Source organism: Drosophila guanche, unplaced genomic scaffold (assembly GCF_900245975.1).
Source record: "Drosophila guanche unplaced genomic scaffold, DGUA_6, whole genome shotgun sequence".
NCBI lineage: Eukaryota > Metazoa > Arthropoda > Insecta > Diptera > Drosophilidae > Drosophila > Drosophila guanche.
This window is the reverse complement of record NW_022995744.1, coordinates 2,436,851-2,458,044: the sequence shown is the minus strand read 5'-3', so window position 1 is coordinate 2,458,044 and position 21,194 is coordinate 2,436,851. Positions and strand designations below refer to the sequence as shown.

General features: G+C 45.0%; 8 protein-coding genes across 8 annotated transcripts; 4 read left to right on the top strand and 4 right to left on the bottom strand.

Annotated features, from left to right (window-relative positions):
* Window positions 1-696: 696 nt before the first annotated feature.
* On the top strand, window positions 697-1,510 carry LOC117579414. The gene is made up of 2 exons (XM_034265293.1): window positions 697-1,257; window positions 1,313-1,510. Exons 1-2 carry the CDS (start codon window positions 734-736, stop codon window positions 1,452-1,454), a joined length of 666 nt encoding a protein of 221 aa, XP_034121184.1. The 5' UTR covers window positions 697-733; the 3' UTR covers window positions 1,455-1,510.
* A 4,017-nt stretch (window positions 1,511-5,527) lies between these two features.
* Window positions 5,528-7,281, top strand: LOC117579519 (folliculin). Its single transcript, XM_034265426.1, has 4 exons — window positions 5,528-5,548; window positions 5,633-6,818; window positions 6,890-6,992; window positions 7,058-7,281. Exons 2-4 carry the CDS (start codon window positions 5,639-5,641, stop codon window positions 7,176-7,178), a joined length of 1,404 nt encoding a protein of 467 aa, XP_034121317.1. The 5' UTR covers window positions 5,528-5,548; window positions 5,633-5,638; the 3' UTR covers window positions 7,179-7,281.
* Window positions 7,231-8,198, bottom strand: LOC117579520 (60S ribosomal protein L18). Its single transcript, XM_034265427.1, has 3 exons — window positions 8,123-8,198; window positions 7,897-7,983; window positions 7,231-7,827 (listed from the first exon to the last, which is right to left on the bottom strand). The coding sequence occupies exons 1-3, from the start codon at window positions 8,123-8,125 to the stop codon at window positions 7,351-7,353; spliced, it is 567 nt and encodes a 188-aa protein (XP_034121318.1). The 5' UTR covers window positions 8,126-8,198; the 3' UTR covers window positions 7,231-7,350.
* A 573-nt stretch (window positions 8,199-8,771) lies between these two features.
* On the top strand, window positions 8,772-9,658 carry LOC117579732 (39S ribosomal protein L50, mitochondrial). Its single transcript, XM_034265730.1, has 3 exons — window positions 8,772-8,919; window positions 8,980-9,089; window positions 9,150-9,658. The coding sequence occupies exons 1-3, from the start codon at window positions 8,890-8,892 to the stop codon at window positions 9,583-9,585; spliced, it is 576 nt and encodes a 191-aa protein (XP_034121621.1). The 5' UTR covers window positions 8,772-8,889; the 3' UTR covers window positions 9,586-9,658.
* LOC117579731 lies at window positions 9,604-10,891 on the bottom strand. Its single transcript, XM_034265728.1, has 2 exons — window positions 10,410-10,891; window positions 9,604-10,345 (listed from the first exon to the last, which is right to left on the bottom strand). Exons 1-2 carry the CDS (start codon window positions 10,832-10,834, stop codon window positions 9,646-9,648), a joined length of 1,125 nt encoding a protein of 374 aa, XP_034121619.1. The 5' UTR covers window positions 10,835-10,891; the 3' UTR covers window positions 9,604-9,645.
* Window positions 10,892-11,064: 173 nt separating this feature from the next.
* Window positions 11,065-12,449, top strand: LOC117580412 (meiotic recombination protein P22). The gene is made up of 2 exons (XM_034266960.1): window positions 11,065-11,498; window positions 11,796-12,449. Exons 1-2 carry the CDS (start codon window positions 11,081-11,083, stop codon window positions 12,380-12,382), a joined length of 1,005 nt encoding a protein of 334 aa, XP_034122851.1. The 5' UTR covers window positions 11,065-11,080; the 3' UTR covers window positions 12,383-12,449.
* A 150-nt stretch (window positions 12,450-12,599) lies between these two features.
* LOC117579317 (cell division cycle protein 27 homolog) lies at window positions 12,600-16,244 on the bottom strand. Its single transcript, XM_034265130.1, has 4 exons — window positions 16,053-16,244; window positions 15,839-15,909; window positions 15,651-15,726; window positions 12,600-15,554 (listed from the first exon to the last, which is right to left on the bottom strand). The coding sequence occupies exons 2-4, from the start codon at window positions 15,860-15,862 to the stop codon at window positions 12,871-12,873; spliced, it is 2,784 nt and encodes a 927-aa protein (XP_034121021.1). The 5' UTR covers window positions 15,863-15,909; window positions 16,053-16,244; the 3' UTR covers window positions 12,600-12,870.
* Window positions 16,245-20,015: 3,771 nt separating this feature from the next.
* LOC117579709 (mediator of RNA polymerase II transcription subunit 4) lies at window positions 20,016-21,051 on the bottom strand. The gene is made up of 2 exons (XM_034265702.1): window positions 20,740-21,051; window positions 20,016-20,659 (listed from the first exon to the last, which is right to left on the bottom strand). The coding sequence occupies exons 1-2, from the start codon at window positions 20,974-20,976 to the stop codon at window positions 20,126-20,128; spliced, it is 771 nt and encodes a 256-aa protein (XP_034121593.1). The 5' UTR covers window positions 20,977-21,051; the 3' UTR covers window positions 20,016-20,125.
* Window positions 21,052-21,194: the final 143 nt, after the last annotated feature.

The following is a 21,194-nucleotide window of genomic DNA, read 5'->3' as shown; positions in this document are numbered from 1 at the left end:
AAGGATATTATCTGCACCAAAACTGTTTGCCTCAGTCTGGGCTTCCTTTATTTGTCTAAATAATTTGCAAAACATTTTTATACCCCGTTATCGTCGAATATGTATAGGGTATAACTTATGTAGTGTCTCATGCAATTTTTATCCATAGTCTGATCGGCTGACCTTCAATTATTTCGTACTCTAATTAGGCACAGACATCGTCCAATACTCCCAACGGGAATTTTGTACAGTACCTGTGTACGTATGTATCTGCATAGTGGGTATCTCATAGTCGAAAGACCGATCAAAACGTGACTACTTACTTATTTTGTGGATTTTGTGTGGGTTATTTGTGTTTGTGAGTTTTGCCACCTTTCTAATGGTTTTATAAGTGGGGCTCTTTCTGTACTTCGGTGACCCGTAATCTTGATCTTGGCTGCTCGGTTCACTTCATTTGGTCCGGGTCCAAATCGGTCATTGTGGTTCAGTCAATTCTCGACTCACGTGTGCAAATAGAAAAGAAGAACCGCCCAGTCATACATATGTACATACGCATCAGTCCAATTTATTCCGAATGCCTATCACCAACTAAATGTCAGTCACATTCGTGATGCTAATTGACTGCACAAATGTTTGCGACACTGAAATTTCCACTCGTCATTTAACGCTGATGATGGCTCACTTAGAGTGATTTCAGATCTCGGCCTTGTTATGCCCGGAGTGCAGTTAGTCTTGGTAAGCTCTCCCATGTACAATGTGCCGACTGGGTGTGCTCCTTACGGGTCTGTTCTTGATTGCTCTGCCGGCCCTTGGCCTTACCACCACCTACCGTAATGTCACCGAGTTCCTTGGGCACCGCCAGAAACGTTATCTGATCTATCAGAACAGCGGATCGATGAAGTTTAGCATCGGACCATCCCTGCCAATACCCTTGGGGGATCATGTCACGTTTCGCTCCTGTGTACTCTCCTTCACGCTCCAGGGAGGCACCTATTCGCTCCCCACCTCTCCCATCTGGCCTTGGGACAAGTGGGAGGGAACTTTCGCCCGATCCCTGACACAGATGAGGCGGAACATCGAGAGGCTGGCCGCCAGTGGAGACATACGGTATGCAGACGATGCCAGACTGCTGGTCTATACCGCTCTGGAGGATTACATGAGCAGACGGAATGAGGACATGGTCATGGGGAGGCAATGCCTGCTTCGCTCCATATGCGAAAATGCTCAAATCCACCACCACATTGGGGTGTTCTCCGAAATCTTGAACATTGTCCTGAGGTAAACGCTTAAATTGACTAAATTAGTCTATGCCACTAACCAATGATTACTTTAGTCCTGGCAAGGCGGATCTGGATAAATCGTACCACGATGCCTATGTCGCCGGCAAGGCAGGCGCCGATTGCCTCGCACTCTACAGGTCCTGCCCACGCGGCGCCAACTTTCTGGACAATCTACTGATTGTGGAGCATGATTGATTTACTGCTGGCGCTTCTCGTGATCGCAGTGGGTGCCGCCGCAATAAAATTTTGAACTAAATCAAAGTACGTGTCTAATGGGTCTCGTCCTGTGTCGGGATGTGCTTGTTGCATAATTTGGGGCGGAAATGCACGTATGCATGTCTGCGGGGCAGGAAACTGTGTCGTCAGAGGATGGCTCAAAGATGAGAATGCGTGGGTGTGGTTGTATGTGGACCCATGCATGCACAATGCAAGTTTATGCGTCATATCTCAGTTGATACGGACTGCTATGGTTGAGAGACTCCTGCAACCATCAAAATATGGTTGTTTGGTAGTTTTATTGAACGACTCTAGAAGCACCAGAAAAAGAGACATGTATTATCGGATAAGCTTACAGCTTGTGCACTTCCAGTCTCGGCATCGTGATATTGAGCACCGCATGAACATGGCAGCCATAGACACAGTTACCTATTCCGATGCACCATCACAAGTTCAAACACCGCAAAGATGAACAGGCTGCCCGGCCCCCACTACCGCCTTCCGCTCTGCTAACAATGCTAGCTGCACTTTGCATGGTTCCTTCATCCCAAGCTCTCTCTCTCCATTGCTCTCCTCCTGCTCTCGTCGGTCGCGATGGTTGTCATAATCGCATTTGAATTAGCTGTGCACACAAAACGCTTATGTGGAGAGCCCGAACAGGGTGATGTACGCAAGGTGTATTCGAGTCTTTTCGAGTCACATTTGATTCTTAACTACATCCTATATCTGGAGTAAGCTCTCTGGAAATGTCTTTCTTTTTATTAATAGAATTTCTATAATTATAGCTAAAATTCTATTAAAAATAAAAACTGCTACACCCTGTATGGAGGAGCGTCTTCAAGCCTAATGTACCACTTAAGACGCATTTATTGTCTTTCGTACCCGCCGCCGTCAATGTTGCTGTTGTTGTTGCGGCATTTTGGCTTGGCTGAATTTTCTATTTAATTGACGCCATTGTTGACAAAATGGCGGTCGTGTGTTGACTTTGGCTGCAGGCTGCAGTTCAAAGCTAAAGTTTGAGCAGCAGGCGCTGCCACAAGCCATTAATGTTAAGCGATTTTTCAACCAGTGGAGGAGTAGGGTCAGGTTTCTACTCCAATCCCGAGAAGATACATACTCGCTCATCCGCAAAAGAGAGTTCTGCGTGAAGTAGACGTGGCTCAAATCGAATCGCTCCTGCAGCGATCGCGCATGAATTTATCCCAGGGATAGAGCGGTTCTGAGGGCAACGTATATCCGCAAAGTTAAGCGTCCAGAAGTAGAGCAAGCCACGCCAGGTGACCGGGTCCTCCAGTTGAGTGGCCATCACAGGTCCGACTACCAGGCGTATGGTTCTGATGGCGTTTCTGTCGGGTTTGGAGGTATTCCGTAAGATTGTGGGTGCCCGTAGGCACCAGAACGTCGTAGATGGCGCCAGACAGGGGAAGTAAGCAGCCATAAAGAATCACCCAAATCATTTGCATAATCGTCGTTGTGCATCAGGCACGAAACTTTTCAAGAATAACTTCCACTTGAGAATGCTATCCAGCGCTGGCCGGTTAACCGATTTCAATACTTCTTTACCCTTCCAATTAGCACGGAACACGAATTGGGTTATAAAGACTTCCAAAATATGGGTCTGAGCCACACCCACACCAACACCCACATGCAAAATAATTAATAAATTAACTTTTGTATTTTTTTGGGAATTATTTATGCAAACATATTCTCAATTCGTGCCTTGAACTATAATAGCTTCAAATTTCCCGGAAAAATGCGGGCGTTTTACAGCACAAAGTTTAAATAAGCTCACCTCGCAAAAATACCGATAATTTGGGTGTGTCTATATATATACTATTCTTGAGAAAAGTTCTTTCACAAATTATTCGTAATATACAAAGTACGAGATAAATGGTTCAATTCTAACTCCTCGAACGAGTATACTCGTACCCGGTACTCGAAGTGTAAATAGGGTATATTGTAATTGTGCTAATAACGGTTGTATGTAACGCACAGAAGGAAGCGTTTCCGACCCCATAAAGTATATATATTCTTGATCAGCATCAATAGCCGATTGACCCATGTCTGTCTGTCTGTGATCTATCAGATCACCAAATTGGGATCCGATTGAATCATTTTTATAGCCACAATGAAGAAATTTATTTGCAGTGGCTAAACCCCGTCCCGCAGCTTATATTTGTTTTTTTTCACGTTCTCTCATTCACACTCTGCTTCTGATGTGTGCGGCCACTGCCTCTGCCACGAGTCTGCAGTGTGTTGGTCTAGGAAAGGGGGGCGAGCTAAAGGAGCGTGTTGGCGTGAGCAGTGTTGTAGATGTAGATGACAGATGAAGAAAAAATTTAAAATTTGACAAAACACCGCTAAGGTGTAGTTGTAGTACTGAGTGCCGGGTATAAAAGTTGTAACACGTAAGAAGCGTCTCACACGTCCCTTCTCGTTTAATATACATTTTATTACCATTTCAGACAAAAATTGATTAATTGAATAATTGTATACTTTTAGTGCTGAGTGTACTAACTAACTCGTAATATTAAATAGAATATCAATTAAAGAATTGCGAAACACATGAAAAGCAAGAAATTATTATTTCCGAAGATTATCGTAAATCAATCCGATCATATACATGGAAGGCTTAACCCATTGTCGACCATTGTGTATTTCCATTTGCGCATGTTACATTTCCATGTTACATACATTTACATACTGAAGAAAAAGCTCCCGTGCATTTAGATGGGGTGATTTGAATGTTTGAATTTGTAAAATATTAGGTCATAAGGTATACAAACCAATAACAATTAATTTAAAATACGTCAAATTGATTCTTCAAACTGATTAAATTATTGTTTCAGTGGTGAAAGTCTTTGCAAGCTAGTAAAATCAAATAGAACATCAAAATCGAGGAATATAATTTAAGACTACGGTATATTTTTATAATGAGAAGGTACAATTTGATATACTTTATCGATAGTGCCGCAGGAAACTCGGGCTGGGAAAACATCGATAGTGGCCACCATCGATGGTGGAAATAGTGTGGTATCCTAGATAGCTATAGTTCAAATGAAATAGTTCCTCATCCGTATTATAAACGAAGTATTGACGGCAGTTAAGATATCTAATATAAAAAGATACAGTAAAACTGTAATTCTCTGCGATAGTCAAGGCGCCTTAAAGGGCTCTGAAGAGAAATTAATCAAATTCATACTTAACAGACGAAATCCACCTCAACATGGAAATTCCCTCACGAGCAACTTGATTGTGCACTGGATACCCGGTCACAAGAACATTGCCATTATTGAAAAGACTGATATACTAGCCAAATCAGCCAGTAATGTAGGCAAACTATTATATTTGCCCCTAACATTCGATGAAGTAATAAGAAAAGTTAAAATAAAAGTTCAGACGGATTGGAACAATGAGTACAATTGCGTTAATTTACAATGAAATTCCAGTCAAACCATGGCACTGGGCTCTCGACTGGAGTGCAAAAAACATAAAGGTCATAAATAGACTGTTAATAAATCGAACCTATGATAATGTTTTTTTTACACAAAATCAAAGCCCGAAACACCAAAATTTTCGAAGTTGTAAAGTTCTCGACAATGCGGAACATGAAATCTTCTCCTGCCAACAACATGATATTATCAGGAAAAATAATAAAACTTTTTCATAGCTTTAATGATCTTAAGGAGCTATTTCTCGCAAAGGAGCATCTTTTTTTTAGAGAATTGGCCAAATGTATTGATGAGGCTAATTTGGAGTTTTTAATCGAAACACACTGGATTTTATTCAGGTCGGGTTAACTCGGTGCCAATGGAAGTCACCTTGAGGAGTAACCATCTGTTCTTCCTACTTCCTGAGGCAACCTTTTGTTGCAATACACACCTACACCTACGCATACACATCAATCCATATCACTACTATATATTTTGTTAAACTCTTACACACTACCACACTTTAACCTAAGCATCATAATGTTTAAAATATAAGAATATACAAATGCAACACCATGCATGGTCTCATTAACAACCATCGATAGTCAAGAAAATTTCGACCTGGTCAATGCGGACTCATCGGTGCGACCATCCAATTTCGCGGCAGCGATTAAATACCAAAAAAAAAAAATAAATAAATAAATAAAATAATTATATTAATTACAGGCTCCGATGAACGCCGTTATTGCGCTCTGCCACTTCTGCGAGGCTCACGGACCCTGCGCAATTTTCTGCACCCAGACGCTGAGGGACACCAAGATTGAGGAGCTGCCGCTCGAGCAGAATCAATCGCAATCGCAGAAGACATGCTCCGCCTGCAACTACTCGATGGGACGTAACAACAGTGGGATATACAGCAAGGACACAGAGAGCGGGGCCACATTTGTGAGCACGCGAGTGGCCGTGCTGACAGAGGTGGCCACCTTGGTAAAACAAGCGGCGGTGCTGAGCCTCAGCAATGGGATAGACTCCAACAAGGATGGAGAGTTTGTGTTCTTTGGCGACTCGACGCGAGGCCACATTCTTAGCCACAAGTTCCGAGTGGGTGATATGCAGGCGCGGGGCTACTTTCAGCTCTACTCGATCATAGTCCTCATGAAGGACAAGTACTTCCTGCTGAACACGAAGCCGTTTCTGGCCGAGCATCTAAAGAAGGTCTCGTCCGAACTGCAGGCGGGTGCAAACAAAACCAAGGAGGCCGAGGAGCGGCGTCAGAGCGAGCGACAGAGACGACTCTCCGGAGTACCGTTTCTGATGCATTCGTCTCGCTCTCTGCTGGAACTCACGGGCGAGGAGAACGTATTTGCCCAGCTGCACTCGCACTTTTCCTGGCTCTTGCTGGCCGGCTCGCGTTTTCTCACCGAGCACGTCACCTTCGGAAATCTCCCTTGGCTGCCGCATCAAAGCAGCGGTCGGCCGCCCGCCCAACGCCTTACCTACAACAGCTCCACCCTGCCCATGATACAGAAATACGAAGAGAGCATTGACGACCCCGACCAAGAGGAGTTTTTCTCGCTGCGCCACATCAAGAAGGTGGTCCGCAAGGAGGAGTTCGCAACAGTGTGCTACTGCGCTCTGACGGGCGTGAAAATCATAGTCCGCGGCGCACCCGAGCGCACCTTCCGCTTCATGGTGTGCTTGAAGAAGCTTCTGCCCGAGCCGATGCACAATCTCATGCGCATCGATGCACAACACCAGCACTCCATCAGCTCCGAGTATAAGATTATATCGGTGTCCAACGACATTGCCGTTCCCATAGCCAGCGCCTCCGTGTTTCGCATTGATTTTCTGGACAAACAAGTCAACGGACACGAAGTATCCGTCAAGTGGCCGGGAGAGTTACCCAGAAAACGTAAGCACTGGCACATATTATCCGTTTGGGCTAGTTGTATGTAAAATGTATGTAAATATATTTCCCCGCAGTTCCCGATCTCATGGTCAAGCTGCTGAAGGCGGTGGAGGAGAAGAACTTCACAGAACTGGTGCTCAACAAACAGACAAAGGTGCTCATCGAGGAGTGGAAAAAGTAAGATTTAAATGCTTGAAAATCCGAACTAGCATTCTTAAATGCCTTCTTTTCCCCTGCTCCAGCAAAGCCACCTGCCTGAATCACGCCAAGTCCAGCAGTGTGCAGGTCAAACTGAAGAAGGTGTTGGGAGTCCAACCACAGGACCAGCCTCTGATCAACTATTGGAGCACTCACTTGCACTAGGAGCAGGTTTATTACTTGTACATAGCGTGAGAATATTCTTTTCACTTTTTGGAATAAAAATTCTTTATTGCCGCATCGAGTGCGACGGCTAGTTTCCTCCAAACTGACAATGCAATATCTTAACCAAAAAGTGACGACGGCCGATGACGGTCCAAGTCCAGGATGTTGTTGTTTACTTCTTGTAACCGCAGCTGGAACGACGACCACGAGCACGCTCGAACTTGCGTCCCTTAGAGCGGACATAGGGCCGCGTGTGCGAGCCGGGCACACCAGGAGCCTTGCCGAAGTGCTTGCAGGCGGTACGAGCTGTGCGCTTGCCCTGCAGCAGCAAGGTGTTCTTGCCGGTGGGCGACTTCAGGGCCAACTGGTCGAAGGTGAGGACCTCGCCTCCAGCCTTCAGGATGCGCTCCCTAGCTGTCTGGGTAACGTGCAGGGCGCACAGCGTCAGCTTAGGAACCACCAACAGACGGGCATCGTCGGTGACTGTGCCCACAACAACAACAGTGGACTCTGGCTGGTTGGCGGCCTTGAAGAAGCGAGCGATGCGCTGCAGAGATAGTGGTGGCCGATTGATCTTGCTCATAAACAAACGCTTCAGGATGATGCGGTTGAACTTCTTGTTCGTACGGCGCTGGAGGAAGCGGTACAGCTGGGGAATGATAGATATGTAAATTAGTAACCCGTTACTCATTCAATTTTAGCCAGCAATTCATCTTACCTTGACGAGCAATCGCAGGTAAACATCCTGAGATTTCGGCTCGGTTCTACGAACCTTGCGATCGTATTTGTGGTTGATATCAATACCCTGAAAAGGAAATATTATTATAAGCAGCTGCGCACTTGTCCATTCATCCCATTTTCCAGTTCACAAGCAATCACTTGCAACCACTCGTGAGATGTTTATAAATTTATTTTCCAGTTTTCGATTATACTGCGTTGCTTACCATTTCGCGACCGGAAAAAGAAAGAAAGGGCAGTGTGCCCGTAGGCACAGTTTGGCAGCGGAATTATCGATAAGATATGCAGGCCGACCCTCACAAATATACCGAAATATACCTATACATTTCCAAAATACACCCAGCCCAGTACTCAAATACACAAAATATTTGTGCGACAGAAAGTGCCGTATATTTTGCTCTGTGCCGAGTATGACCAAAGTGGTCCAAGGTGCATGCTCTCTGGGTACACTGTTTTGTGTTTGTTTACAAAATGCAAGCCGTTAAAAATGTTGTATGAAAGCATGAGGAGTGTGTTATTTCAGAGTAGATATGGAGCTTGGAGGAAAACAATGCATAGAAAAAGCCCCGCAGTGTTGGATAATGGCGTTTCGGCGGGATCGCAATGCAATAAACATGTGATTTATCTTTTTATAAATTGATAAAAAGATTACCAAGAATAAGAGTAATAAATTATAATTTCCATATAATCCGTTGTCGCCAAAAGATACAAAATGTCTTTCTTTCGCTTAGCGATGGAAGTATTTAGTCGGCTAAGTTTTCTGCTATATTTTTTGCTGATCTGAGTTCTCAACTGCAAAATAGTTTCCAAAAAATATTTTGTTGAACAAAAAACAGGGTTGATTTCTTATCGTTTGTATGTGAAAATCATCCCTGATTCTGTGGCAAGAACATTTCGCGTGTCTGAGAACTAGGCCTTATCCGAAAAGAAATACCATCACTAAAGGCCACGAAAAATACCATTGTCGTGGAAAATGGCTGCAATTTTACGTAAAGGCAAAAATGTGAGTACCAATCATTTTAATAATTCATAAATACAGCTTTATACACATGGTGCCTCTTAGCTTGTGGGGACTCTGCACAAATGTTACGCCACTGGGGCCAGGGTGAAAAAATCGGAGCCCGTCAAAGGCAAGACACTGGCAGCTGTTGGTGAATCAATTGCCGCAAAGGGGTAAATATTTTCAGTATGTTATGCATTCTTGTTATAATTATATTATCCACTTTATCATAGGTTTCTGCGGCCTCACAAGCCCTATGCTCCCCCTAGCAATGCAGCGGAACGTGTGCGCTCTGTGGCCGGCTCGCTGCAGTTGCCCAGTGACAACCGAAGGCTGGACAATCTGTCCGAGAAGTTTGCATTTCTATCAGCATGCTTTCAAGAACTGCAGCACGGAGTTCCAAACTCCCAGGTACATGAACTCATCACCGTTGCCGATGTGATTGCATTTTACCAGACTCCTGTGGATACGATTTCGCCTTTGGATGCTCTCAAGCGCACAGACCTTCCAGAGAATTTGCACATACAGTACGAGTATTTGCGTTTCAATCCGGACACCGATACAAAATTCAATGGAAAGACAGCGTTCCCGAAGAGCTCCACGCTGGTAACGGGTCTAAAGTATCGTGGAAAGTACCAGGGGCACGAAGCCAAGCGGTCTTGGCCTTAGATCTTTTGTTAGAGCTCGTTAATCCGTTCCGTTTATATTTTATTATTAAACTTTGAGAACTTATAGAAATTCGGCTACAGCGTCTAATAAAGTGTCGCTGTTGAAAATAGTCTCCATTGCTGTTATTACACGCTCGTCCCGCAGGAGCTCCATGAGCCGTTTGTCCTCCTTAACGGCCTCCAGGTTGGGATACATTAACTCAACGTCCGTTTCGGTCACCGCAGGTCTGTTCATAATACTACGAATTTTCTTCTGCGCCTCAATATCTGGATCGGGCTCCTGAAGCTTGACAGCGGCGTTGACCTCGCCCACTTCCCTCTTCAGCTGTTCCTGGCGCTCCACTTCGACATATTTGATTATGCATTCGTATTGCAAGGCCGTCAGCGGCCGATTGTCTGCAAGCATTTCGATCAGTTGCTGCATCTGGTCAGGATGTCGTCTTTGGTGGTGGGGCCTCGCAACTGGCATGGATGTCGTGTTTACTGCATCACGCTGGGCCTTCAGCCTAAAGTCTGTGGCGATTAGGGTGACGGCATCCTCGAGCGGCATGTTGCGATGCTCGGCAGGGACTCCATACAATATGTTAACTGTTATGCTATTGAGAGATTCGTGCTGGGGCGTTACTAGCACGGCGTAAAGGCAGCCGCGAGATGAAATGTTGGCCAAAACCTTGCCCAACATGACTTCCGCATTGGGAAACAGAACATCCACTCGCATACCAATACTCCTCAGACGGTGCTCAATGTATTCCGCATATTTTCTGTATAAATAATAAAATGTAATTATATGTTGATTAAATCTTGCCGAAGTTACTAAAAACTTACGTATTATCCCGATTTACGACTATGATCTCGCAATCATTTATGACTGGCTCTCCGGCTGCTGCAGCCGCTGCGGACATCACAATGCCTCCTTGGACTGTCACAGGAATGTGGGGCATCTGTGTGTTTTTTGGATTTCCGTTTGCATTCACCCCCTTTGGGCTTCTGTTGTTCGCGTTGCGTACTCTTAATATTTTTGTCTTGAATGTGGACTTGTTCAGGGCTGTCGCACATTTGTTGGCCACCTCCTCTGACTCCAACTGTACGAATCCAAAATTTTTCTGTACCACCGATCCCAGGACTTGGCCGTAAGGAATGCATATGCTGGCCAGCTCCTCGCGCGTGCATACCGGCAGATTTCCGACAAATATACGATTTTTCACTAAAGCTGGATCTGTTATTATATTATAGTTATCGGATTCATTCATTTTTATTCTATTTCGATACAAAAAAAAAAAACCGAATCAAAATTATTTAGGACCAGCCAGTGTGACCGCGGGCGTGTCGATTAAATATACCCGTTGAAACTCATAAATATACCGAAATATCGAGGATTCGATATAGCGATATAGCGGGTCCTATCAAACAATGGGCTAACGTTTTTTTGCGTTGGTCGAAAATTAACGGAAGTTTTAGGATACATTTTAATTGTTGTTAAAAGTAATTTTTTAAGAATGGATCATCTGACCCCATCGCCTGGTCGGAGTGTAGCAGCTTACGCATCACAGGTTGTATCCGAATCGCAAGTAGAACTGCGCAGATCGCAACGATTGGTGGAAAAGGAAAGTCGTTTGAAAACAAAAGCAGAATTCCTAACCAAATCTGGTTCCCCGCAACTGTTCGAAGAAACAGATGAGGATTGGAGTCAGCCGCTACTTTGTCAGCAGAAGCCTCTGCCTCAAACTGTGCACCAGGAACAAGTAGCAGCCAAAAGACGAGTGAGTTCCTCGTTTGTAGAGGAGGCTGTTTCCGCAAAGCGTCGGAGGGGCCGACCTCCGGCACAAGTAAAAACCAAAAATCCCGACAATAGCATTAGATACTGCAATGAACAACAGAGGAACCAATCAGATGTGGCTAAGTCAACTTCATGGAGTGAGCTAGGAGAGTATCGAGAGCAGTGCCCTGCTATTTTAAATCAAAACTCACTCCAGCTATTTGGAGAAACAGCTGCACAGTGTAGTCAGCTTCATTACACTCAAGTTGTGCCCTCGAAGCAACCAATTCGACCTTTGCTTTCTTCGAGTGAGAACATCCCTTCAAGACAGTTAAAGGTCCAGACTGCAGCTCATGACAAAACAAAACAATCCTCTACATTTTTCGAACAGAATCAGCCTAAAGCTGCATCTCCTATTGAAGACAAAGGTTTGTCAAATTGTTAACTGCATAAAGACTCTTCCACTATTCCACAAAAAGTTCTTCCTTTAAGGCAGTCTCACGGGGGATCCTTAACCCAAAGCAAACCTAAGCAATTATCCTCTTTTCACAAGACGGCGCATCAGAAGCAGTCTTCATCGAAGCTGCCGCCTAAGTATCCAGCACATTTTTTACACCAGCTGCCACCACTGGGAGCGGGAGGCGGAGACAGGAGCTACATGCACATACGACCCAAAGCGGCTAAAGCCGTCCAACTGCGTGAAATGTGCCCCACGCCAGAGTTCACTACCGTAGCAGGGCCCCAGAAAGCAACCTTTGTCGACCGTTCGCTCTCGCCACCCAATCCGTGGTCGGAGAGCTCTGACACGCTGTCCCTGAGCGACTCCATTGGCGATATATTTGGAACCAAGAACATCAGCTGCATTCTGAACATTGAGTGCCCGCGCCAGTATATCCTCCTCGAGGATCACCTGCCGGCCATGGCAATGATGCTGAATGTCGAGTTGGTGCGCCTTCGGGCAGTCCTTGACCTGACACAGCGCCTCACGCACGAGCAGATACTGAATTGGCCACTGAAACTGGAGAAGCCTACCAAGGATTGATTTTTACTTTATTTTTAAGTGTTTAGTTTTTCGATAATTCGGTATATTCTTTTCTTTTGAGGAGGCACAGGAGTGGGGACGACAGGACAGGAAAGGTCCGAGTCAGCAATGGAAATAGCGCCCTCGGGCCACATAGAAGTATCGGGAAGCTTTTGTAGCAATTTCTTTCTGTATTCTTTTAATTGGTATTTAATATGTATGGTTTTTCTTTTTTGTGTTTTTTATGTTGTTATGTTTGCCTTAGACTTTCAGAGTGCACAATTTTGTTTAAACCTTTTACGTTTTTGTTTTGTTTGTTGTATATTTTAAGTTACTAATTCTAAACGATATCTAGACTTTATATATACTTCAATAATTGGTTTTCCTTCCCATTCTTCTACTTTTACGACAATCGACAGCAGCAATCGTGGCTATACTTTGTTTTTTTTTTTTTAACGTAAATGTATGTACAACCATCATCAGCATCGCAACAGGAGTCACAGACCCATTTAATAGTCACTGTCGTAGCTGACATCCTGCTGAGCCTGCGTCGAGTCATCAGATCGCTCGGATGTGGGCTCGAGATCGACATCGAGGGCAGTCGTGTTGGCCGTACAGCAGCTGGGGTGGGCCATCGAGTCGAAGGCATCTTTGATTTGATTGTTGGCCCCCTTAGGATCGAGATCTGTGGCCCAGCTGAAGTGCATTAGGGCCAGGTCCATGTTGCCCAGAGTCTTGTGTATTTTTCCAATGAGATAGAACACCACAGATTCCTTTGGCACAATCTCCTTGAGCTCCTCCAGCTCGCGCAAAGCCTCCTGGTACTTGCCCAGCGAGTGGTATATCGAGCCCCGATGGAATCGCGCCAGCGGATTCTTCGGATCAAGCGTGGCAGCCGTGTTGAGGGTCTGGAGCGACAGGTCCTTCTTCTTCATGTAGAACTGAATCGTCCCGATATGCACCAGGATCACAGAGTTCTGGGGATTGATCTTCAAGGCCTTCATGTAATGGATCTCGGCCAGTTCGTACTTCTCCTGCTTGGAGTAGATGGTGCCAATGCCGAACCATGCATTGTAGTGCCTGGGATCCCGAACGACGGCCGCTCGGAAGTAGTCCATGGCCTTGTCGAACTCCTCGGTGAGCACCAGCTCGTGGCCCAGCAGGGTGTAGCTGTATACGAAGTCGGGATCCACCTGGACGGCGCGCTTGAAGAACTTAATGGCCGTCTCGTGCTCCTTGTGCAGGGAGAAACAGTTGCCAGACACACACCAGGTCACTGGACTGCTCTTGTTCTGGCTGATCAGGTCCTGGGCCAGCGAGGAAAGCTCTACCTCCTTCTGCAAATGCCATAGGGATGTCGAGTATATCTCCATGTAGTCTAGACGACATGGCTCCGCCTTGTGTATGCCCTCGAAGAGCACCACCGCCGCTTCGTAGTCCCTCATCTCGTATCTGCACACGCCAATCAGGGACTGCACCCAACTGGAATTCAAATGATGCTTTGGTATCGTCTCTAGCTGCTTAATGGCAGCCTTGCACTGAAATGTCGAGAGCAGCTTGTAGGCCTCGGCCAGATCGCGCAGCAGCGACATGAGACCGTCAGCCGACTGCTTCTTCAGACTCAGCAGCTGATGGGCCATGGTCTGGGCATTGTTTAGGCTGTTGTTGAGCAGCACCTTGGCCTCCTCGGCAGCACTGCGGTTATTGTTGTTGTTGCCCGCCGACGTAATGGTCTCGACCTTCTCCTTGCGCGCCTGCTTCTCGCTCAGCTTGTCCGACAAGTGGCTGGCCTTCTCCTCAATCAGCTCGTTGTTCAGGCAGATCTTCGTCATGCGGGACTTGGTTTTCCTGGGCGGCGACCGTGGCTGCACAAACTTATTGTTGCCTATGTTCGGCGACTTGTTGTTCTCCTTCACAGAGTAGGCGGAGTTGCTGAACAGACGCGAGCTGCGGCGCACAGCTGCGTTGGGATTGGGCGGTACATTAAGATTATTGCCATTGCCCACATTATTGTTGGGCGTTCGCGGCGTTATATTGCCTGTTTGGGTGAAGACGGCGGGCTTGTTGCTGTTACTGCTGCTGTCCTTGCGGCTTATCAGTCCCCCCACGTGCGTCTTTAGCTTCTTGCCCATCATCTTGGGCTCCTGATTAACCTCGACCAGCATTTGGGGCACGGGGGAATATGTGATATTCATGACAGGTGTAATGGTTCCGTTGCCGCTGCCACCGCCTCCGACGAAGGAACCATCGCTTCCAGTGCAGGGACTTGACAAGGGCCATACGCCAAAGCTGGGAGTGGTGGGCGAGATTGTGGATAGGTATTTGAATTGTTTACGAAACGGAGTCCCACTGCTGACATCGTACAATTGACTCTGCTGCTGCTGTTGACCCGTCTCTTGAGGACAGCCCATGGGCGTATCTTCCAACATCGCCAGCATGCTGGAGTTCTGGGCCGCAACTCCGCCTCCGCCACGTAGAATGATCATGGAGCTGTTGAGATTGTTGTTGATGTTGTTATTGTTGATGGGCGTCATCAGGTTGCTGCTGTTGTTTATCCCAAGCTGATGCTGGTTCTGATTCTGTGGTTGTTGCTGTGACTGCTGCTGCTGATGATGATCCACCGGTGTGGTCCAAACGTAATTGGAGCTATTGCTTATGTTTGTGAGTAGATTCTCCAGAGCCGTTTGCTGTACCTGCTGATGCTGTTGCTGTTCATTGCCAAATAGCACCATGGAAGTAGCATTGGCACTGCTACCTTGGCAGGTGTTGAACACATCCGGGCTCTGGATTTGGAATATGGACGCTGTGTCGATGTCTTGACCCAGCAGGCACAGATCCGCGAAGGCGTGCCACATGAAGGGGTTCAGCTTCAGGGCCCGCCTCAGGGCAGTTACGGCAAGCTTGTTGCGCTCGGTCTTTATGCAAATTTGGGCTATTAGCTGGTAGGCAAAGCAGGCCAGTTCCCCAAAGTCACGCTGCAGCTCTTCAAAGTTTTTCGCGTCCGCAAAGCCAGTGGTTATCAGAGCGTTCTCGGCCTCGGCAAACTTCTTCAGCTCATAGGCGCACTTGGCCTGGAGGAAGCGGCACTGGGCCGATCGGCGTCCCTTTTCCTTGAGCAGCCAATAGGCCTGGTGCACGAGATTGGAGCGAAAGTAGCTGGTGGCCAGTAGAAATATCGTCTCGTCGCATTCCACTGCAAGAAAAATAGAGCGAATAAAGCATTAGAAACCGCCACACGAAGACACACACGCCAAGGCCGCCAGCACTAGCAAGCAGCAGCAGTACAAACCTTCAGAGCACAGGCGCTCCGCCAAAAAGACAGCATCTTTGTGGTCGTAGTAGTTCATGCAATGCCATATGGCTGCCTGCATGATTGATGAAAAGGGGCAGGTAAAGAGAGGGAGAGAGAGAACGAGGGTTTAAAATCAATGTTTTTCTGCCTTTCTTTTGTGCTTGTGTTTTTTGCTATTGATTTACCTGAACAGGCTCCTGAATCATCATGTTTGGTTTTGTTTTGGGAAAAGTTATTTGGATTAGGGAAAGGGTCGCGTAAATTCTAGTAATCCGGTTTCTAATCTTGTTCTACAATAATTCAGTACAGACGTGCAGTGTATAAATCCAAACAACTATCATAATCATGATGCACACACGTTGCAAATTTTCCAAGAATATAAGGGACAAGAAAATGTGTTGTGTGTAACTTGAGTGCAGGGTGCCACAGTGGTGGCTCCCTGACCACTATAATATATTGCAATTGGTTTGAGTTTTAGTCGTCTCTGCTGCTTCTTCGCTTCTTCCAATATACTCGGGGCACACACACAGCACACTCCGGATTGACTGGGGTCAATTTTCGACAATCTTTTCAAGGCCTTTGCGCACGAGTTAAATTAGCAATATGCACCAACATTAAACTATACTTTGGCCACATCTTAGTTAGATAAAACACGCTGCACCTCCATTTTAAAAGCAAAAAAAAACGTCAGCGTCAAGTAAAAGTAGCGACCAGTGTGACCGCGGAATTATCAATCAAATATACCGACAGACCTTCGGAAATATATCGAAATATACCCTTTCATTTTCAAAATATACTGTAAATATACCGTAAATCTTAAATTATTTTCCTCGACTTTGATCTTATGTTTAATACTACCAGCTGGTTAGGACTCTCAGCTTAAAAATGTAATTTTACTCGAATCATCATTCAATTCTCCACAAGACTGGCTGATTTTCATTACATTATTGGATTGTTTCCAAAATAAGGATATAACTATAAAGGTCAACCAAATGGAATGGTGCTTTATTTGACAATTTGCTGCTGGCCAACCGATAGTATGGTATAGTATGGGCACTTGTGTAACCTATTTTCTATAATAAATATTAAAATTTAATTTTACCAGCTGCTTTCAAACACTAACTATGACTTTGTCTTAACAGCAACACAGATTGAATTGTTTTTGCATTGATTGGAACTAGAGGTGGACTAAGGACTAAGATGTTCAAAACGCTGAAGAAGATACAGAAAATACGGATCCAGACCAAAACATAGAAAATAATTAAGCTTGATAGCAGCGCCACCGAAGCTTACTTCGATTCCTCCCTTTTCCCTGCAATTTCTTCGTGCAGCACTGTCCCTACAACTTGGCCAGAAGAGTACGTGGATTTTACTCAATAGTTTTTAGCAACACCACCCATCAAAGGACAACATTAATAGTCTCAGGAAGAAAAAAAATGTCAAAAATAAACTGCTCATGACATCACGCAACTCGAAAGGTTTAGCCAAAAACATTTTAAGGTTCTTTCCAATGGACTCCATAAACTGGGCTAAGAAGTTGTACAACAATTATAGAAGAAGTGCAGCATTTAAGAGAAAAAAGAAAAATGGAGCAGCATGGATTTTCTGTAGCGTTATACATAGTCCATGATTCCATGAGAGTCACGATAACAAATATATAAATAAAATAGGTGAAAATACAAAATAAGTTAAACTGTAAATTCCATTGCTGAGGGAAAATTCTCTCCATCCCTCCAAAGTTGCCAAATGTTGGATAATGCTGCTCCCATTACAAATTCACATGTTTCGAAAACCCGTAACGTTTGAAAAACGAGAGTGTAGCCATACGTTTGGTCTTTCTTTCTAGCTCCGAGAGCCAGTTGACAAAGTGAATGGACGCGCAATCGGCCCGCGTCACCTTAATAGTTCATTCACCATTAGTCACTATCGATAGACTATCGATCATCAGCTATTTTCCTACATATGATAACACTACCCGACAAAATTGAACTTTATATATGGATTGATAGAATGCTTGTAGTGAATTTTGATATGAACACATCTATAAAGTATCCCCAAACACTTTGTGGTTTTAGCTTACCGTCTGGCAAATATTGATCACACAAGTTCATCAGCGATCCACTATCCATTTCTTGTGATCGTCCTGGTGACGATCATGAAGTTATTTTATAAGGACAAAAAACAAAAAGTCAAGGTTATAGGGTTAAAAAAAATCGAAAAAATTCCTGCGCACACAACCTTTTGCATCAACAAGTGAGCTGAACCTTTATAGGCCGAACAAATCCAAACGCCGACCCAATCAGCACTTGATAAGCGTTTTCAGCCTGATATCTCGATATATCGGAATGAGATCCGAAAAAAGGTATTTTTTGGTTTTGATGGTATATTTTTCTGAGGATCACACTAAATTTGTAATGGTGGATTTAACAGATTTGAAAGCAGTGAAGCGGCTGTGCGAAATCTGCACTGTAACTTGACAAACTGTACTTTGCAATCGGCCATTTTGTTCAAAGTTCTGGACGAGAACTAGGTTCATGTGGATGAAGATAGTAGGTCCATTATAGCTTTACGACCACTTGCTGAAGCCGTTATAAAGCTGAATATGCAGATTGGTCTGCAGAAAGTAGACGAATTGGTAGCAAAGCACGCATCGAACTTTAACAATGAATATACTAGTGTATCACTAGCTGTCAAAGCGGTACCTCCTGAGAGAGAGAGACGATAAAGATGCAAAGACTGCCAAAATCGGGGATGCAACGCCAGCCAGGCCCTGAAACGACCAACGCATCAAACGCCAAGTCTGAGAACTTACGAATGCCAAGACAGGAAGTCGACTCTGCTCAAGATCAGTCTAACACTGATCCAGAGTCGAGCAAGGTACATAGTTAATCGATATTGATGAGGACACGAACGAACCGAAGAAGCAGATGTTACTGAAAACCTTATGGCGCAACAAGACCATTAGCCTTTTCCAAATATTAATAAATGGTTTGGCAAAGAAGCTGTCAAAAGAAGGGCAGAAGGGACGTGTGAGACGCTTCTTAACCGTCTCAATTTTTATACCCGGCACTCAGTACTAAAACTGTACCTTAGAGGTTTTTATCAAACTTTTCCTTCTTTTACCCGGTACTCGAAAAGTAAATAGGGTATATTGTATTTGTGCGAATAACGGTTGTATGTAACGCACAGAAGGAAACGTTTCCGACCCCATAAAGTAAATACATATATTCTTGATCAGCATCAATAGCCGAGTCGATAGAGCCATGTCTGTCTGTCCGTCCGTCCTTATGAGCGCCTGGATCTCATAGACTATAAAAGCTAGAGCAACCAAATTATGCATCCAGACTTCTGTATGCTCACACTGTTACAAGCTATTACAAGCCCCCTCAAAAGGGCGAAACCCTCCCAAAACTACAATTTTGAAGATAAAGGAAAACTAAAAACGCCATTCCGTAGGGAATAGCCATATCTGAATGGGGATCAGATACGATCATTATTATAGCCAGAATGAAGAAATTAATTTGCATTGGCTAAACGCACCCCGTCCCGCAGCTTATATTTTTTTTTTTTTTCACATTCTCTCATTCACACTCTGCTTCTGCAGTGTGCGGCCTCTGCCTCTCGCGTTCCTCTGCCTCTGCCGGGATTCTGCAGTGTGTGGGTCTAGGAAAGGGGGGCGAGCTAAAGGAGCGTGTTGGTGTGAGAAGTGTTGTAGATGAAGATGACAGATGAAGAAAGAATGTTAAATTTGACAAAAAAAACACTAAGGTACAGATGTAGTTCTGAGCATCTCACACGCCCCTTCTGGCACAAAAATCTCCTAAATTCTCTTAACCATTACAGGCATTTAGGTAAGATAGGTAATTTAGGTAGGTAGGTAGTAGTAGTAGATAGGAAGTTAAATAATTCATTAATTTTCTTCTTTCCGCAGCACATAGACAGCCCAAAAGGTATACGGGTAAGCAGATGTAGCTATCGAGAACAGAGTGCGTTGTAGTATCAAATAGAGTTCCGTGTCGAACTAAAAAATTGAAACTAACTATGTTATATAAACACTTATATTAATAATGATCATATAGTAGAATCGAATCCAGTACAATACATTTACGATCGGAATCGGCGAGTAATCTCTATACCTTCTCATTTATTTCCGTGTTTAAATGTATATCCAACCGATCTTAACACCTCTCCTACACCACATACTCTCTACCCTCACATCAACCCAGCCTGAGGTATAGGGTGTGGATGGGGTCTTGGGGGTGTGGAAAAGCAGTCATTGAGGACCCCTCCTACATTGCAGCACCGACTAATTCTGGCTTGGGGGTTCTGGTAGCTGGAACAGCAGTCTGCCAGTCGGGTAAATTTTCTTTAAACCTGCAATCTTTACTGGTTTTATTGAATACCTACTAACTAGTTTTATGCTATATAATATAAGAAATTATAATAAGTTATCTGCTGCCCTTTCTGCACACCTATTGTGAGTCGCTCGAGCTTGAGCTGGAACTGTCGGTGGACATTACTTCGACATCATCTTGAGCACGTGTCTCCAGCGCTACCGAATTGCCAGAAGCCCCCATTGTCATGTGCAATTCCCCAAGATTCCAGTTGAATTGGTTTTGGAAGGCGTTCGGAACTTCGCCAGCTCCTCCGCTGCCGGCTCCACCAGGGCCAGATAATCCGCGATGAACATCTGGTGTGAGTCCGCTGTTCTGATGTGGTACCGGACCGCCATTTAGGTTTTGATCTGACTTGCCAAGTAAGCCATTCCGCATCTCAATATCAGTAGGATACGGGCGACGCAGGTCTCCGATGCACCACGTGAGGGGAGCGCTAACTGCGTTCGCAGAGCTGATGCGATGGGCGTATTTGATGAGCTCCTCTGAAGAGACTGGTCGCTTGTTGGCCTGGTTAATGCTGGCCAGTTTTTGACGCGCTTGGAAAATAGCTGTGGAGAGTATAAGTTCGGCATCCTTAAGCGACTTCTGCAGCTTTTGTATTTCCCGGTCCTGTTCAAGTGGAGCAGAGGAAAACAGGGAACTCATCAGGCACCGCACGCTAATAATCTTTAAATATCGGTTGGACTTACGTGCACCTCCACCTTGGCACGCAACTTGTCCATGGCATCCTCCACTTTGGCCTGCTCCTCGGCCAACTCGAGCATTTTGCGAAACTCCTCGTCTTTGGCCACTAACAAATCAAGCAAGTCACCGAGCTCCGTGCTGGATATCTTTTGGTGCGCCTGCTCGATCAGTTCCTTTGCGATCATTTCAATGTCGTCGATTTGCAGAAGCAGACGCTCCTTGGTACTTAAGTGGAACGACATTTATACGCCCGCTCTTTAGATTTTCTGCAATTTTGCTAAATTTGTTTACTTTTGACTGGCTAGAGATGATATCAATAGATCGATATACATTCATTGTGATTCCACCAGTCACCAAAACCAGGCCAAAACCAACGAGTATATTTTACTCGTTCTCACTGCTTCCTTTTCCAATCAGACCATCTCTTTCTTTTATTGCAAAACATTGACAGAAAAACATC

Coding starts and splice junctions, on each gene's coding strand:
- LOC117579732 (XM_034265730.1), top strand. CDS start 8,890: ATGGCTGCAATTTTACGTAAAGGCAAAAAT. Junction 8,920..8,979: donor TTTTACGTAAAGGCAAAAAT/GTGAGTACCAAT, acceptor GGTGCCTCTTAG/CTTGTGGGGACTCTGCACAA. Junction 9,090..9,149: donor GAATCAATTGCCGCAAAGGG/GTAAATATTTTC, acceptor ACTTTATCATAG/GTTTCTGCGGCCTCACAAGC.
- LOC117579414 (XM_034265293.1), top strand. CDS start 734: ATGTGCCGACTGGGTGTGCTCCTTACGGGTCTGTTCTTGATTGCTCTG. Junction 1,258..1,312: donor ATCTTGAACATTGTCCTGAG/GTAAACGCTTAA, acceptor TGATTACTTTAG/TCCTGGCAAGGCGGATCTGG.
- LOC117580412 (XM_034266960.1), top strand. CDS start 11,081: ATGGATCATCTGACCCCATCGCCTGGTCGGAGTGTAGCAGCTTACGCA. Junction 11,499..11,795: donor GGCTAAGTCAACTTCATGGA/GTGAGCTAGGAG, acceptor AACTGCATAAAG/ACTCTTCCACTATTCCACAA.
- LOC117579731 (XM_034265728.1), bottom strand. CDS start 10,834: ATGAATGAATCCGATAACTATAATATAATAACAGATCCAGCTTTAGTG. Junction 10,346..10,409: donor GTCGTAAATCGGGATAATAC/GTAAGTTTTTAG, acceptor TTATTTATACAG/AAAATATGCGGAATACATTG.
- LOC117579520 (XM_034265427.1), bottom strand. Junction 7,828..7,896: donor ACCTGCGATTGCTCGTCAAG/GTAAGATGAATT, acceptor ATCATTCCCCAG/CTGTACCGCTTCCTCCAGCG.
- LOC117579709 (XM_034265702.1), bottom strand. CDS start 20,976: ATGTCGTTCCACTTAAGTACCAAGGAGCGTCTGCTTCTGCAAATCGAC. Junction 20,660..20,739: donor GTGCCAAGGTGGAGGTGCAC/GTAAGTCCAACC, acceptor CCACTTGAACAG/GACCGGGAAATACAAAAGCT.
- LOC117579519 (XM_034265426.1), top strand. CDS start 5,639: ATGAACGCCGTTATTGCGCTCTGCCACTTCTGCGAGGCTCACGGACCC. Junction 6,819..6,889: donor GGGAGAGTTACCCAGAAAAC/GTAAGCACTGGC, acceptor ATTTCCCCGCAG/TTCCCGATCTCATGGTCAAG. Junction 6,993..7,057: donor CTCATCGAGGAGTGGAAAAA/GTAAGATTTAAA, acceptor CCCCTGCTCCAG/CAAAGCCACCTGCCTGAATC.
- LOC117579317 (XM_034265130.1), bottom strand. CDS start 15,862: ATGATGATTCAGGAGCCTGTTCAG. Junction 15,727..15,838: donor TGATTCAGGAGCCTGTTCAG/GTAAATCAATAG, acceptor TCAATCATGCAG/GCAGCCATATGGCATTGCAT. Junction 15,555..15,650: donor GGAGCGCCTGTGCTCTGAAG/GTTTGTACTGCT, acceptor TTTTTCTTGCAG/TGGAATGCGACGAGACGATA.